Source organism: Littorina saxatilis, linkage group LG7, assembly GCF_037325665.1.
Source record: "Littorina saxatilis isolate snail1 linkage group LG7, US_GU_Lsax_2.0, whole genome shotgun sequence".
Lineage (NCBI taxonomy): Eukaryota > Metazoa > Mollusca > Gastropoda > Littorinimorpha > Littorinidae > Littorina > Littorina saxatilis.
The window spans coordinates 31,813,224-31,830,723 of NC_090251.1; the positions used below are offsets into that span (position 1 = coordinate 31,813,224).

The 17,500-nt window shown below is 44.5% G+C and overlaps 1 protein-coding gene and 2 long non-coding RNA genes across 3 annotated transcripts in view; 1 reads left to right on the forward strand and 2 right to left on the reverse strand.

The window, feature by feature from the left end:
• Positions 1 to 17,500, forward strand: part of LOC138971193 (uncharacterized) — a 666,631-nt gene that overhangs the window by 384,629 nt on the left and 264,502 nt on the right. The window lies entirely within an intron of this gene.
• LOC138970334 (uncharacterized) overlaps positions 1 to 17,500 on the reverse strand; it is a 102,849-nt gene that overhangs the window by 12,142 nt on the left and 73,207 nt on the right. The window lies entirely within an intron of this gene.
• LOC138971179 (cerebellin-3-like) lies at positions 7,147 to 9,884 on the reverse strand. The gene is made up of 2 exons (XM_070343823.1): positions 9,061 to 9,884; positions 7,147 to 8,679 (listed from the first exon to the last, which is right to left on the reverse strand). Exons 1-2 carry the CDS (start codon positions 9,344 to 9,346, stop codon positions 8,288 to 8,290), a joined length of 678 nt encoding a protein of 225 aa, XP_070199924.1. The 5' UTR covers positions 9,347 to 9,884; the 3' UTR covers positions 7,147 to 8,287.

A 17,500-nucleotide genomic window follows, 5' to 3' on the forward strand; every position in this document is an offset into this window, starting at 1 on the left:
AACCGGACAGAGAAAGAGAAAACAATAGGGATACAAGGAATAACAAGGTAGAGGCCACAGCCACAAAAAGCTTAGCACATGAGGCTGAAATAATGGGAGTACCAACAAAGAGACAGAAGAAGAAGAAGAAGACAGGGGGAGAGATGGAGACAGAAGAAGAAGAAGACAGGGGGAGAGATGGAGACAGAAGAAGAAGAAGACAGGGGGAGAGATGGAGACAGAAGAAGAAGAAGACAGGGGGAGAGATGGAGACAGAAGAAGAAGAAGACAGGGGGAGAGATGGAGACAGAAGAAGAAGAAGACAGGGGGAGAGATGGAGACAGAAGAAGAAGAAGACAGGGGGAGAGATGGAGACAGAAGAAGAAGAAGACAGGGGGAGAGATGGAGACAGAAGAAGAAGAAGACAGGGGGAGAGATGGAGACAGAAGAAGAAGAAGACAGGGGGAGAGATGGAGACAGAAGAAGAAGAAGACAGGGGGAGAGATGGAGACAGAAGAAGAAGAAGACAGGGGGAGAGATGGAGACAGAAGAAGAAGACAGGGGGAGAGCTGGAGACAGAAGAAGAAGAAGACAGGGGGGGAGATGGAGACAGAAGAAGAAGAAGACAGGGGGGGAGATGGAGACAGAAGAAGAAGACAGGGGGAGAGATGGAGACAGAAGAAGAAGAAGACAGGGGGGGAGATGGAGACAGAAGAAGAAGACAGGGGGAGAGATGGAGACAGAAGAAGAAGAAGACAGGGGGAGAGATGGAGACAGAAGAAGAAGAAGACAGGGGGGAGAGATGGAGACAGAAGAAGAAGAAGACAGGGGGAGAGATGGAGACAGAAGAAGAAGAAGACAGGGGGAGAGATGGAGACAGAAGAAGAAGAAGACAGGGGGGAGAGATGGAGACAGAAGAAGAAGACAGGGGGAGAGATGGAGACAGAAGAAGAAGAAGACAGGGGGAGAGATGGAGACAGAAGAAGAAGAAGACAGGGGGAGAGATGGAGACAGAAGAAGAAGAAGACAGGGGGGAGAGATGGAGACAGAAGAAGAAGAAGACAGGGGGAGAGATGGAGACAGAAGAAGAAGAAGACAGGGGGAGAGATGGAGACAGAAGAAGAAGAAGACAGGGGGGAGAGATGGAGACAGAAGAAGAAGAAGACAGGGGGAGAGATGGAGACAGAAGAAGAAGAAGACAGGGGGAGAGATGGAGACAGAAGAAGAAGAAGACAGGGGGAGAGATGGAGACAGAAGAAGAAGAAGACAGGGGGAGAGATGGAGACAGAAGAAGAAGAAGACAGGGGGAGAGATGGAGACAGAAGAAGAAGAAGACAGGGGGAGAGATGGAGACAGAAGAAGAAGAAGACAGGGGGAGAGATGGAGACAGAAGAAGAAGACAGGGGGAGAGATGGAGACAGAAGAAGAAGAAGACAGGGGGAGAGATGGAGACAGAAGAAGAAGAAGACAGGGGGAGAGATGGAGACAGAAGAAGAAGACAGGGGGAGAGATGGAGACAGAAGAAGAAGAAGACAGGGGGAGAGATGGAGACAGAAGAAGAAGACAGGGGGAGAGATAGAGACAGAAGAAGAAGAAGACAGGGGGAGAGATGGAGACAGAAGAAGAAGAAGACAGGGGGAGAGATGGAGACAGAAGAAGAAGAAGACAGGGGGGAGAGATGGAGACAGAAGAAGAAGAAGACAGGGGGAGAGATGGAGACAGAAGAAGAAGAAGACAGGGGGGAGAGATGGAGACAGAAGAAGAAGAAGACAGGGGGAGAGATGGAGACAGAAGAAGAAGAAGACAGGGGGAGAGATGGAGACAGAAGAAGAAGAAGACAGGGGGGAGAGATGGAGACAGAAGAAGAAGAAGACAGGGGGAGAGATGGAGACAGAAGAAGAAGAAGACAGGGGGAGAGATGGAGACAGAAGAAGAAGAAGACAGGGGGAGAGATGGAGACAGAAGAAGAAGAAGACAGGGGGAGAGATGGAGACAGAAGAAGAAGAAGACAGGGGGAGAGATGGAGACAGAAGAAGAAGAAGACAGGGGGAGAGATGGAGACAGAAGAAGAAGAAGACAGGGGGAGAGATGGAGACAGAAGAAGAAGAAGACAGGGGGAGGGATGGAGACAGAAGAAGAAGAAGACAGGGGGAGAGATGGAGACAGAAGAAGAAGAAGACAGGGGGAGAGATGGAGACAGAAGAAGAAGAAGACAGGGGGAGAGATGGAGACAGAAGAAGAAGAAGACAGGGGGAGAGATGGAGACAGAAACAGAGGACCACAAAAAAAGAGACAGAGAGAGAGAAAGAAAAAAAGGTATTAAACATCATGCTTCCAATCATCCCAAAGCGGGCCGCCAGTGGCTGTCCATGCATCAAACTGTCAACCATCTTCATCTGCAAATGGCTCAGGGGCAGATCACCAAAAGGGGGTAATTCGCAATAATTAGCTCCTCTGGTCATCCATGGGAAACAGTGGAGGCTGCTCCTGCGACTACAAAAAGGCCAAACGATTGGAATCGAACTCCTAAGCCTTCCTGGCAGGCTGCTGTTAGCTCGCATGGTGTTACTGGACTTATTATCTCAATTATCTCTCTCTCTCTCTCTCTCTCTCTCTCTCTCTCTCTCTCTCTCCCTCTCCCTCTCCCTCTCTCTCTCTCTCTCTCTCTTTTTCTCTCTCTCTATGTCTCTCCACCTCTCTTTCTTTTTTACATTTAGTCAAGTTTTGACTAAATGTTTTAACATAGAGGGGCTGAATCGAGACGAGGGTCGTGGTGTGTGTGTGTGTGTCTGTGCGTGTGTGTGTGTAGAGCGATTCAGACTAAACTACTGGACCGATCTTTATGAAATTTTACAAGAGAGTTCCTGGGTATGAAATCCCCAGACACTTTTTTCATTTTTTCGATAAATGTGTTTCATGACGTCATATCCGGCTTTTTGTAAAAGTTGAGGCGGCACTGTCACACCTTCATTTTTCAATCAAATTGATTGAAATTTTGGCCAAGCAATCTTCGACGAAGGCCGGACTTCGGTATTCCATTTCAGCATGTAGGCTTAAAAATTAATTAATGACTTTGGTCATTAAAAATCTGAAAATTGTAATTAAAATTCTTTTTTTTATATAACAATCCAAACGAAACTGGTTCCGCACAACGTTTATCGTTTTTGTCTCTATTTAGACCGATTACTTCCCTTTGTTGCTTGGATCTCGACACAGTATAAGATGTATGGAAAGAAACAGATGTGGTAATGGACAGAACCTTAAAACGAACGTGTAAGTAGATCCGAATCTGAATTTATAAGGCACAGCGAATCGAATCTTGCGCACAGAACCAATGTACTTGCCTCTGTCTCTTCACGCAAACCTTCAGATTCCAAGGGACATAAGCAGGGTAGCAACCCTCGGTGATCTCCCTTGACGCCCTATCGGAGTATTCAAAGTGGTGGCGTAGTGTGGCTTATGGTCTAAGAGGAAGCTTATAGCTTCCGAAATCAATCAGAAATATTCATGCGAGAAATAAAGCGATATAGGCGACGCAGAGCGTGTAGGCGACAGATCATAATGCGTTCATTTCCCGATTCTTGCGGGCAAAGACAAAGTGTACATCTTCCGAAATCAATCAGAACTGGTTCATGCCAAAACACTAGAAATAAAGCAATATTCGCACACCATAGCGAGACATCACGATGCGTTCATTACCCGATTCGTAAAGACAAAGCGTACAGCTTTTGAAAACAATAAAGAGATGGATTCGTCCAATACGCCAGAAATAAAGCAATATTCACACACACCATAGCGATACATCACGATGCGTTCATTACCCGATTCGTAAAGACAAACGTACAGCTTTTGAAAACAATAAAGAGATGGATTCGTCCAATACGCCAGAAATAAAGCAATATTCACACACACCATAGCGATACATCACGATGCGTTCATTACCCGATTCGTAAAGACAAAACGTACAGCTTTTGAAAACAATAAAGAGATGGATTCGTCCAATACGCCAGAAATAAAGCAATATTCACACACCATAGCGAGACATCACGATGCGTTCATTACCCGATTCGTAAAGACAAAGCGTACAGCTTTTGAAAACAATAAAGAGATGGATTCGTCCAATACGCCAGAAATAAAGCAATATTCACACACACCATAGCGATACATCACGATGCGTTCATTACCCGATTCGTAAAGACAAAACGTACAGCTTTTGAAAACAATAAAGAGATGGATTCGTCCAATACGCCAGAAATAAAGCAATATTCACACACCATAGCGAAACATCACGATGCGTTCATTACCCGATTCGTAAAGAAAGAAAGAAAGCAATATCACGATCACAGGCAATGTGGGTGACATGCAAAATGCGTTAATTTTCCGTTTCTTATGAGCTAACAGAAAACCGTACGGCAAACGAAATCAATCAGAGATTTTCATCCCAACACCCCAGACATAAAGCGATATTCACAGAGCAAGTGCGCGACACATCATAATGCGTTCGTTTCCCGGTTCGTAAGTGATGTGCGTGACTGTTGCCCGTAAAAGGCGAAGACTGACACGACACAGACATTCAGTTAGAGAAGAACACTGTTCTGCCATTTCCACCACTGAACAAAAGTGATGGTAGAGTACCTATGTCTCTTCCACTGTTCCCCTGGCGAAGGAACGTGGTCGAAAATAATGCCAAACGTACATTGTTGTGAGGCGCGTCGTGTGTTTTTCGCAGTGTACGACCCTGAAGCCAGAGAGAGGTTTTGGCAGTAGGGGAGACCGGGGCTAGTCCGCCTACTTTTATGCTTTTGGTAGCATAACTGACGAGTTTGATGAACTAGAAGACTGATTTTTTTTTATTTTACATCAAGACAAATGTGTAGCTGATATCAATGTGCAGACAGTTTTTATGTGCGCATGAACATTTGTTGTACATACTGCTTTAAGTAGACCTACCCTAACGTAGGCGAACTTGCCCCAAGTCGGGGTAAGTCCGCCTACAGGGTGGGGCAAGTCCGCCGCTCTCATCCCATAGTAGGTACAAGACTAGTAGTGGGGAAGCTTTATACACACACGCACGCACGCACGCACAGTCAGTCAAACAAGCACCCGATCAGTGGGAAAGCTTTTTTAATTCCCTTCAATATTTAGGTTCAAAAATGCCAATGACAAAATACAAAAGAATGTCGAAAGAATGTAACACAAATCGGCGTCAGTCTTTTTTAGACATGAATCTGCAATCTTTACCATCGAGAATAGATGGAGTCACCATCAGAGTCACAGTTATGGCAGATGTAAACTGGACTGTTCCCCACACCTGCACATTCTTCATGGCGAACTTGCCCCATGACAAATAGGCGGACTTGCCCCCGCACGGGCAGGCAACTCTAGTGCCAGATAGCGAGCACAACATGGGAAGGAAGAAGCAAAACTTTCGTCAGAACTCGACCTTAATTAACGCACTTTCACTCGACACCAAGACTAAGTATTTGTTCTCAGAGGTAATGCATCAAAACCTAAGTCAACTCCTATGCATTCATGTTACAAAAATGAAGAAAAACACTTTTTGTGACCTGTACTCACGATATATGGGCGCGCAACCTCTGAACTTCTGCAGGATATGGCGGGAAGAAGGGACACCACTCTCACATGGTGTGAATGACTAAAAGGTGGCAAACGTAAGAATATTTTTAATTTTCAGAGCTTGTTTTTAATCCGAATATAACATATTCATATGTTTTTGGAATCAGAACATGATGAAGAATAAAATAAAAGTAATTTTGGATCTTTTTATTTAAAAAGAATTTTAATTACAATTTTCAGATTTTTAATGACCAAAGTCATTAATTAATTTTTAAGCCTACATGCTGAAATGCAATACCGAAGTCCGGCCTTCGTCGAAGATTGCTTGGCCAAAATGTCAATCAATTTGATTGAAAAATGAAGGTGTGACAGTGCCGCCTCAACTTTTACAAAAAGCCGGATATGACGTCATAAAAGACATTTATCGAAAAAATGAAAAAATGTCTGGGGATATCATACCCAGGAACTCTCATGTAAAATGTCATAAAGATCGGTCCAGTAGTTTGGTCTGAATCGCTCTACACACACACACACGCACACACACACACACACACACACACACACACACACACACACACACACACACACACACACGCACACACGCACATACACCACGACCCTCGTCTCGATCCCCCCCTCTATGTTAAAACATTTAGTCATAACTTGACTAAATGTAAAAAGAGGAAGAAGAATCTGAGAACGAAAAAAATCCCCTAATTTTTGTGCCAGGGTCGCTGTCTGAAGCGCTTGATGCTATTTTTCTCGCCAGTCATTACCCGCTTATCCCCCTTTGGTGTTCGGCGTTGGGGCAACGATCATGACTGCACTAATTATCGCTCTATTATTCTCCCGCACATTTCATTACCTCCCTTTGATGGGTTTTCTCCCTTGTCATTGATTTTTACTTTAGCCGCGGCAAAGCAGCGTGAGAGGAAGAGAAAAGGGGGGTAAGTCTTCAGTGCCTGCTTTGGCACGTCACGTCACAGACACAGGCGCTGGATTGTGTCATTCAAATCTGAGTTTTTAACTATTTCTACGATTCCATTTGCTTGAGGTCGCATGCTTGTAGACCTGGTCTTGTTTATCCCCACACAGTCTTTCTTGGGGGAGGTGACTGACTCCTCACCCCACGCTTGGCTGAATCTGTTTGGGAAGCTTATTTGCAACTCACATTTACTATCCTCGAACAAAGTCGACGATTTGATAAAGATGATTACAAACTGACATCAAAAACAGATGATCGTAAAAAAAACCCACTAATTTTGTTTGCCTGTGTTTTTAGTTATTGAAAAGCACTTGACTTGGCATATCTGGCACATATTTCAGATCTCTTCCATCGGCGTCACGTGACACATGGTTTATATTCATACAGCTTATCTGGACATATTTGTGTAAATAATACAATATACATCCATCTGAGTGATATACACTGTCAAAAAGGGGAAAATGTTGGTTGCGACAGATGTGAAAACAATAGAGTCAAATCCACTACCCCACTCCCTTCCCATTTCACTCTCTCCCCTGAAATAAGGGTACCCCGAAGATCGACTCAACAAAAACTTTAAGTCTCCAGTTCAAAATCAACACAAATTCAGAATGGGACACATTCAGCAACTTTTATTTTTCACTCATAAGAAGAAGTTCGTATCAATTATCTATCCATAACAGGTTATTTTGCATTCATATTGTGCGTACTTCTGTGTTAGGCCATTTTGACAGCCCCGGTTTTTGGCTCACGAAGTGTAGCCTATGCGATGCTAACTTTTGTCTGTCTGTGCGTGCGTGCGTATGTATGTATGTATGTATGTATGTCTGTGGTAGAAACTTTAACATTTGAAGACGTCATATTACATTGACGTCACATTATGACGTACGAGGGTTAGACGTCACGCGATGGAATTACTGAAAGTCTCGGTGATTGTTATTTTGAGCGGGCCGAGACTATTTGGCAGTCGTGTCCATGTAAGTAGGCTACATGCAGACAGACAGATCTAGATCTAGTGTCTCGCTTTCTTGCACAGTTTCACCTATGCTCTTTCTGTGTGTGTGTGTGTGTACTGTGTGTGTGTGTGTGTGTGTGTGTGTGTGTGTGTGTGTGTGTGTGTGTGTGTGTGTGTGTGTGTGCGTGCGTGCGTGTGTGTGTGTGTGTGTGCGTGCGTGCGTGTGTGTGTGTGTGTGTGTGTGCGTGTGTGTGTGTGTGTGTGTGTACTGTGTGTGTGTGTGTGTGACGGAGTGATTGAGTTTGTGTTACTGTTTGTCGATTTCTTACGTGAGCCTTGAAGGCTTCGCCTCTTGTTATTTGTGTTCGTATCAATTATCTATCCAGAACAGGTTACTTTGTATTCCTATTGTGCGTACTTCTTGTGTTAATTAATGTACATAATTTAATCAGCACCTTTGAGACACCCTTTGTGGACTTTATTTAGCTAGGGGAAGCCATTCTGACAGACCTAGGTGTCTACCGTGTATTTAGTAGAAAACGGAAGGATTTTGCGTCTATTTTGAATAGTTACACGACAAAAAACAATAGTTGCTCACCTTCGGCAATGACAAAGGGAATTGCTTTCAAACTGTCAGATGTTATTGCCTCCACACAAGAGGTACCTCAAGAAGCATTCTCGACTATATAATAAAAAGAATTAAAAAAGTGCTATGTTAAGCAAAAAAAGCTGTGAGCCTCAAATAGACCCAGGGCACACCCTCCTCCCTCACTCCGGCCCCTGCCGTATGATCAAGGATCTCTGGACAGAAGAAAGCCAGAAAAGGAACACCAGGAGGCTCCCTCAAGTGTTTGGTCTCCCGAATGACGTCCTACGAACACTTGTTCCCCTTTGTGCAGCCTCGTCGTGGCTAGGCAGGACGATGTGTCGTAGGTACTCGCCTGCTCCAAGCGATTCATGCACAAGACGGTGCCAGACTTGTCCAGAACCCATGAGATGGATAGAAGATTGCTGTGTATCATCAGCTGGGCGTACACGACATACACACCGGACACGGGGGCAGTGAAGACGCCTGTGGCGGGGTTGTACCCTCCCCCAACGTTGATGACCACAGCGTCAAATCTGATGGGAGAACTATCTCCTACGGTGACTGGACCTTTACTCATGTGGGCTGTAAACAACACTGGAAAAAAAATTGATTGTGAATGAAAAAGGGAGGTTAAATGATTATATTGTTGTCGCATATGTTGACACCTGCTGATACAACAACATTCTTTCAAGTATTATTAATCATTGTCTATTCGTGGAATGTAAAGCCTTATGTCAAAAGTAAGAATAACTGTTACATATGTGTTTTGTTCTGTGCTGTTGATATAATGCCTCATTAATTAAACACGCACGCCGCATTTGCAACGTCTTCCGCTTAGACAGAAACATACAGTATAGCCGCTTCCAATACAGACCACCGTTCCTATACCTACATGTTTGGTTGTTTTGAAACCGAATGAATAATGTTAGACTGTAGTAGAACAAGACAACTGCTTGCCTTTATTTCTATACCAACCTGTAGTGTCAAGACGAGTGTTGATGTTGTTCAGTCCGACAGACGAGCTGCTGTTGACGTCACTAAGTTTTGTGTTGAGGTCAGCGATTGTGCTGGACTGTTGCTGGTTCGTGGCTTCAACGCCGGTCAGCCTAGCTTCCAGTCTCTGGATGGCGGCAGCCTGCTGTTGGACCAGCGTCATCAGGGCTTGCGGGCTGACGTCATCAGAGCGTTTGTGTAGCGCTGTTGTTTTGGTGAACACGAACAACAAGCAGAAACAGAAACATTGTTTTCCAACGATCGCCATCGTTTTCTCTTCCTTGCTCGGTAGAAGGACAGTGACTAGTGTAATGAGTCGCGAATACAAACCGGTTGTAGCTAATCTATAGCGAACACTTCATACACACTTCCACGTTCTTCAGTTGCGAGTTGGATCAAACAAGATAACGCGTGGCTAGGGGTTTTGTATTTGGTTTGTTAAAGGTACATGCCTTTCCTTGTCAACAATTTGGGTCACCATCTCGATCAGACCTGAGATTTTTTTTTTTTTTTTTTTTTTTTTTTTTTGCTTAACGCCCAGCCGACCATGAAGGGCCATATCAGGGCGGTGCTGCTTTGACATATAACGTTCGCCACACACAAGACAGAAGTCGCAGCACAGGCTTCATGTCTCACCCAGTCACATTATTCTGACACCGGACCAACCAGTCCTAGCACTAACCCCATAATGCCAGACGCCAGGCGGAGCAGCCACTAGATTGCCAATTTTAAAGTCTTAGGTATGACCCGGCCGGGGTTCGAACCCACGACCTCCCGATCACGGGGCGGACGCCTTACCACTGAGATAAGGCCATCCCTCTGCTTCGACTCCTCTCCAAAATGAATATAGCCTGGACTGGGTGGCTGTGTGGTAACGCACTTGCGCTCGGAAGCGAGAGGTTGCGAGTTCGACCCTGGGTCAGGGCGTTAGCAATTTTCTCCCCCCTTTCCTAACCTAGGTGGTGGGTTCAAGTGCTAGTCTTTCGGATGAGACGAAAAACCGAGGTCCCTTCGTGTACACTGCATTGGGGTGTGCACGTTAAAGATCCCACGATTGACAAAAGGGTCTTTCCTGGCAAAATTGTATAGGCATAGATAAAAATGTCCACCAAAATACCAGTGTGACTTGGAATAATAGGCCGTGAAAAGTAGGATATGCGCCGAAATGGCTGCGATCTGCTGGCCGATGTGAATGCGTGATGTATTGTGTAAAAAAATTCTATCTCACACGGCATAAATAAATCCCTGCGCCTTGAATATGTGCGTGATATAAATTGCATAAAAAAGATATAAAAAAAATTAAAAAAATAAAAAAATCCCTGCATTTAGAACTGTGCCCACGGAATACGCGCGATATAAGCCTCATATTGATTGATTGATTGATGCTTTTTGTGCGGAGTGAAATTTATTTTATTTTATTAAAGACATACTACAATGTGTATCGATTGATATTTTGGGTAAGAAATAACTTCCCGTTAATAGTTTTTGCAGTAACAAAGTCAATAATTATGGTATACGCTGTCAACGTAGCAGTGGCCAATGAAAATCTCCGCAGCGTCCAAGAAGTAGGTATTTTTTTTCTACCTTATCAAAATGTAACCAATTCAATTACTGTTTCCTAGGAAGTAAACAGCTTCAGCCGTAAGGTTCAGGAACGTGCGATGCATATTTTAATCGTGCGCCACAAACTTTCCATCTTGGCAACTAATTAATGATGTTAACTGCCCTCCGGACGTCACGTGTTGAAGGCCGTTTACCGCAATGAAAACGAAAGTATGTGTGACGCTTAGTGATTGGATAAGGTGTGTCACGTGAGCTACTAATACGCAGAACACGCGCAAGGCGAAGAAAGATTTGAATCTTGATACTGGAAAGTAATAAGAACTTAAATTGCAACCTGCGGAGACAATACCTGGAGTGGCGGAGAAATAAAGGACGTGACTAATAGATTGGTGAAAGATTCTATAGTGATCTTCGGGGACAATAATAATTGACGTCGTGAAGTTATATATAGGCTACCTTTATTGACTTATCACTCACCACCCCCCCCCCCCCCCTCCCACCACAGATCATCTACGTACGTGGTCTCGTTTCATGTAATACTGCTTCGCAGCGTATATTCGGCAATTATCAAAAGAAGGAGAAGCAGGATCTAGGAATACGTTGTGTATGTTGTCCATACGTGAAAACAATCAATGTTCATGCTGCAAGGTAAGGGGATGGCTGTAGCAAGATTACACAAAAGTTGCTTTAAATGATTGACGCTTTTGACCGGAGTGGATAGGTCCGTTATAAATTATTCTAGTAATCTGAAGGAAGGACATTTTTAGTGCCGAGACCTGGAGACATGACCATAATGTTAAAACAAATCTGGGGCTGCAATCCCCCCCCCCCCCCCCCCAACAAAAAACAAAAAAAGAAGCAACAATTCTGGGCGTTGTGATTGATAGTAAATGACCAATCCTGTGACAAAAATGGGGAAAACCAGACCGAAATGTTCAGGTTCACGTGTAAGTACACGTGTTATGGAATGGCTGTTAGAAAATTGAAAATAAAAAGAGGGAAACGTCTTTCAAGGTGCACATTTCGGAACGGGGAGGGACGAAGGTTAACAATCAAAGCAGTAAATTGAAGTATATACTATAGGCTCTAAGTAGGATTTGCTCTCCCCCCTCCCTCTCTCTCTCTCTCTCTCTCTCTCTCTGTCTCTCTCTCTCTCTCTCTCTCTCTCTGTCTCTCTCTCTGTCTCTCTCTCTCTTTCCCAGTGTCACTCTCTCCCTCCAGCCGCCCGACACCTTCAAACCCATGTCTCTCATTCCCAGTGTCCCTCTCCCCCTTTCACCACCCCCTCCCTACCCCCACACCTTCAACCCCATACATACATGAATCCTATATTCTCTTCCGAAGAGAACCAACCCCATACAGCCGACCCCTCAAGGCAATTACCCAATAGAAGCAATTATTTGGAAATGCATTGGGGGTGAAAGCAGGCTCTCCAGTGTTACAAATGTGTTTTGAGGCCGTGCGGGTCCTATTAGCCTGAACAAGCTCATATGTCACGCGCAAGCGCCATTGTCGGCAACTTGATCACGATCAAGAGAGCTCGGTTTTGATTGGCTCATCGAGGAGGGCACTTGATCATGATCAAAAGAGCTTGGTTTTGATTGGCTGCGAGATGAGGTAAGGGCTAAGCCCCCTCCGCGCTGACAGGAATGTGGCAGCCTCATCAGGCTAAGTACACAGGCCGGAGACAAGAGTTTAGAGGGTCATTAATTTGGACTCGGGTAATTGAGGATTTGCTGGGCCTCGTCTCGGTCAGCTAGAAGAGGAACCTTTGGGGAGGGAGGGAGGGAGGGAGAGGATCGAGGGGGGGAGGGGGGAGGTGGGAGGTAGGGGAGAAACTGAGTGTGAGAGGCTGGGCTAATTGAGAAAGCACTGGAGCGGGATTAAGGCCCCGCAGTCAGAAGGTCTAATTGGTATTGTCAGCCTAGCAGATGATGCGATATTCGCCGCCGATAAATCACAACCCACTCATCCCGCCGTCTCAGCCGGGGCTGAGGAGATACTCGGGTCTGAAAGAGCGCCTGGCGGGGTGAGAAGTGGAGAGAGTGGAAGAGAGAAGGCACGGTACAGTCTGGGGAAGACTCGCTTCCAGAGAAGGAGGAGGAGGAGGCGGAGCAGGAGGAGGAGGAAGAGGAGGCATGTGTACTACTGGGATGGAGTGGAGGAGATCTATCTATAGGAGGCTGAGGTGATAGGATTTCAGCGTCAGCAGGCGGTTATATTGGGGATTGTCTTGTGTTTTTGTCTCTTGCAGTCCACAGGCATGAACAGTTCTTTGGGGGATGGGGACTCGAGCACTGGAAGGATACAGAACATAATTATGTTGGCGGAAGAAGCGAGGAAAGCGCAATAAAACTGGTCTTGTTATTTGAGATTGAGTAGTAAAATCCAGTACAAAATCTGTTTCTTCTTGAGTGACACAATAGGGACGTTAGGACTGTGGTGAAAGCAATTAGTACAGACTTTTTTTCTCTCCAAAAATGAACCCCACAAACGAAATAACTGCTTAATTAGGAGTCAAATATATTTGAAATTTAATTGATCCAAATTGATGCAAACAAAAAAACTGTTAATATAGGAATAAGTACAGATTTCTGTCAAAAATGGACGTTACGAACGTAATAACTGCTTAGATGTAAACTATTGTACAGATTTAATCGTTCTAAAGTGGTAAAAATGTAAGAACTGTGGCAGAATTAGTACACATTTTTTTCCCCCAAAATAGACATTATGAACTAAATAACTGCTTATGAGTAAATTATAGTACAGGTTTTATTGAAAGTGGCACAAATCAACGACAAACCTGTGGTAAGAAGAATTAGTACAGACTTCCTCCGAAAATAAACATTACAAGCCTAACTGCTTGGGAGTTAAATATGTAGTTTCAAATGGGTACAAACGCAAGAACTGCGGCCAGAGGAATAAGCACTAAGTACATGCATATATTTCTTCAAAAAATAGACATTATGAACTAGATAACTGCAAAGGAGTAACATACAGTTTAGTGCACATTTAATTGTTCAAAATGGCATCTTCCAGGTAGCGGAGAGGATTTCCACTGAAAAACACTCTTGCCCAATTACACAGTTCATTAATAAACCGTTTACTTGTATCGGTTCGTCGGAGAGCCGTAGACATATATAGGCTATTTGTCAAACAGGACCCATACATCACCGGTGTTGGAGGAAAAGAAACCTCCCGGATGATTTAGTTCAGTCTTCTTCAGTCTTTTTAACAGCCTTTCTCGCTTCCGTTCATCGCCTTTTTGACGTGCACATTTGTCTGAGCGTCACTGCTGACATTTTATCTAGGAGTTTGTTTGGTTGCCCCCCTCCCCCCCCCCCTTCCCCTTCTCTCTCTCTCTCTCTCTCTCTCTCTCTCTCTCTCTCTCTCTCTCTCTCTCTCTCTCTCTCTCTCTCCCATCCTCTTTCACTACCGGCACCACCACCACGTTCTCATCCTCCTCTCCCTCTCTCATCAATCAGTCTCCGCTGTTCCTAAGCCAGCTCATCAGACTTAGTATACCACTGTCCACTAATTAAATCATTTAATTGCTGAATTTACGAGATCATGATGTACTAGAATTGGCGAAGCAGAAAGAACGCTGTCACTATTGCTATATGATTGATAATCTGATAAACAAAATTGCTTCTTTTGCACTAAGTGTCATTTATAAATTGCTTTTTTTGACACTTTTTAAGGCATTGCTTTCTGAAGGCAATAGTAATTAATGACAGCATCGCTGAACAGACTTTTTAACGAGAAGAATAAGAAGGTGATGATATTAAAGATGAGGAATGAAGGGTATTTGGAGGATGGTTGAGGGGAGAGGTAGTGTGCCTGAATAGAACTTTCTGACATGCTCTGACTCATGGCTTTGCTTATATCTCGGTGTTTTTGTATTTATCTTTATTTTGGCATAATTTAGACAACATGGTCATCATCCTATCACCGCAGCGGTCTGTTATTTTCATGTCATTTGTAAAAACTGTTTCCTTTCCCTCTAAAACTCCTTACAACTTTGCCCTCAATTTGTTTATTTCTTATTTTTTTTGCCCGCCCTCCTTTTGCATCTGTTTTGTGTTTGATAAAATGAGCGTGCAAGAAGCTACATGCTGTGGGAGGAAAAAAAGATGGCGCCGTCTGCTGGAATCATTCCCGCAAATTATCGTCTCGCGAGATCTGGGCTGGGAAAGACATTAGCTCCGTTTTTCTGGTCTGGTGGCTTAGGGAATGAGACAATTAGCCTTTGACAGTACTGGGCTGATGCGTACCCTTCATTGCCTTGCTTCGTTAGCATGTGTAATGACGGGAGCAATGCTAGCCAATGGTGGGACGCAGGCACCGTGCTAATTTATAGGTTTAAAGGTTTAAAGCCCCCTTTTCCGTGACGACATTTTCCTTACTCTACTTAGCAATGTCCCCTCATACCCCCTTCCTCCTCACAACACTTCCGGCCTCGTCCACCATTTGTTAACTTTGTCCATAGGAAATATATATTTTCTCACAGAAAGATTTGAAATGAAATAGGAAATATGATAATGTGAAAGTGTCAGTAGGGCCCAGACGTTTTGTAGGGCACATTTTTTTGTTTTTTTGTCGTGTAGTGAATGTATGTTTTTTGTGTACGTATGTTGTTGTTTTTACGCTAGTGGTGCTGTTGTTGTGTTGGTATACATGTATTTAAAAAGAAGTAAACAAAATAAAATAAATAAAAAATATAAAAAATAAAAAAACTTTGTTCATAGACTCTAGACCAGACTCTTTTCTACTTGTTCTGTATTCATTTTAAGGTTTCAACACCGTCCCTCCCGTTCGCCCCCAATATTTTTTCTAACACCACACACCTTTCCCGCTTCCCTCCTTCTGTCCCATCCCTTGGCCATATCCTCTTTATAATGTGTGTAAGCTTTTCTGTTGTTGCCTCTAGTCTAGCAGTATCTTTAACTTGTTCTGTTTTCGTTCATAGGCTTTAAAACTTCTTTCTTCACTCAATTATATCCCTTCCCCCTCACTCACACCTTCCTCTCTCACCCTATTATTTTTTACACACCTTTTCCCCCTCCTTTTGTTTGTTGTGCTTCAGTGCATGAAGTCACAGAGCGCTTAGAAATATCAAATAGCCCTCGATTATTCTTTGTGCGGATCTAACAGGTCAAACTCCGATGTGGGCCTAGAACAAAGGTCTAACTGATTACTGGGCCATGCGTTTATTAATGTTTCACGTATTCTGTCAGAACTGAGAAACATTCACACAAAAGCAGGGCGGATATGGCATCCGAAATAGAGTTACAGAAAATATACCTCACAGGAAAGTGGTCAGTGAGTCGCACGGAAGCAATTTTGATCAGGTTACTGTAAACACACACACACACACACACACACACGCACACACACACCACACACACACCACATACACACACCGTTCATTGCACCGTACCTATATCTCCGTTGCACACCCTCCCTTCCACTGTCTACCACCTACCACCCACTACCCACTTTCCTTATAACATAGACCCAGAACCGATACATCCCCTCTTCACATCGCGTCCAGGGAATCCCTCATCCTGCTTTCCTTGATGATTACAAAAAAATATGGCGCGCCTCTTGAACCGGAAGCGGTACCGCCCGCGTGTCCAGAACGAGGTCCGTGGGTTCATGGAGCAATTTCCGGTGGCATATTGCCGGTCTCTCCGCCCTATTTAGGCCCGTAATGCATCGCAGAGTGGTGCCAGACTGTAGGACGGCCTCTCTCGAGGGTAAGGGGTGGGGGTGGGGGGGGGGGAAATAGTGATCATTGTTCAGTGCTGGCGCCTCCTCCCTTCCCCCGCTGTTCAGGGGTTGCCCCCCCCCCCCCTTCCCCTAAGCACACACCCTCCAATTGTCGTAACAATGTCTTGCTATACGAATAATGAGAGGTGTATATACCGTGTATGACACGGGGGATAAAAGGGATGTTAATAAGAGAGAGAGAGAGAGAGAGAGAGAGAGAGAGAGAGAGAGAGAGAGAGAGAGAGAGAGAGAGAGAGAAAGAGAGAGAAAACACCCAGAGAGTTATAGAATCCAAAGAATGCTTTTTGTAACATGTCCTCTCTCTCTCTCTCTCTCTCTCTCTCTCTCTCTCTCTCTCTCTCTCTCTCTCTCTCTCTCTCTCTCTCTCTCTCTCTCTCTCTCTCTCTCTCTCTCTCTCTCTCCCCTCACACTTCATATTTGGTCACCTATAACCTTGTATCCGAGCACAAGGGCGGCGACAACACAATCCAATTAGAGTTTCCCATTTCTACCGATTAGCACGTGCCTGTGGTCATCTAGCCTTGTGGTCAGAACACAGAGCTATCATGTATGCACACACCCCTTAATGACATAAGGACAGTATATCTGTAGGGTACAGAACAGTGTGCCTTTTCTGTTGCCGCGCGTATTTTGAGGAGAAATGATACGATACGATTCAAGGATACGATTTCAAAGAGTCCTGTGAGGTTACCCTCATTGAAATTCGGGCAGCTTTCTCACTGGGGAAAGCGAGGTGCCGTACAGTGCGGCGCTACCCAAATTTAAACCCAAGCTCAAAATAAACGTAGGTAGAGCGTGCAGCTTCCCGGCCTAGCAGATCCCACCCCGACCAAACCACGCTCATGGAGATCCTCCCACGTTTGGCCCACGATTGGCCACGCTCTCGGACAATTTTTCCATCGTAGAAGAAGCGGTGTCTCTGTGTGACTGGGGTTGAAAGTACTCATAAAACCAACGGGTAACTCTTGCTCTTTCCGTTATTTTCTCAAGTACGCACCTTCTTGATGACATTCAATATTTTCCCTCAATTCTTTCGCGCCTTGACTCTCCATTAGCACGGACTAAA

Coding starts and splice junctions, on each gene's coding strand:
- LOC138971179 (XM_070343823.1), bottom strand. CDS start 9,346: ATGGCGATCGTTGGAAAACAATGTTTCTGTTTCTGCTTGTTGTTCGTG. Junction 8,680..9,060: donor CACTCGTCTTGACACTACAG/GTTGGTATAGAA, acceptor TTTTTTTTCCAG/TGTTGTTTACAGCCCACATG.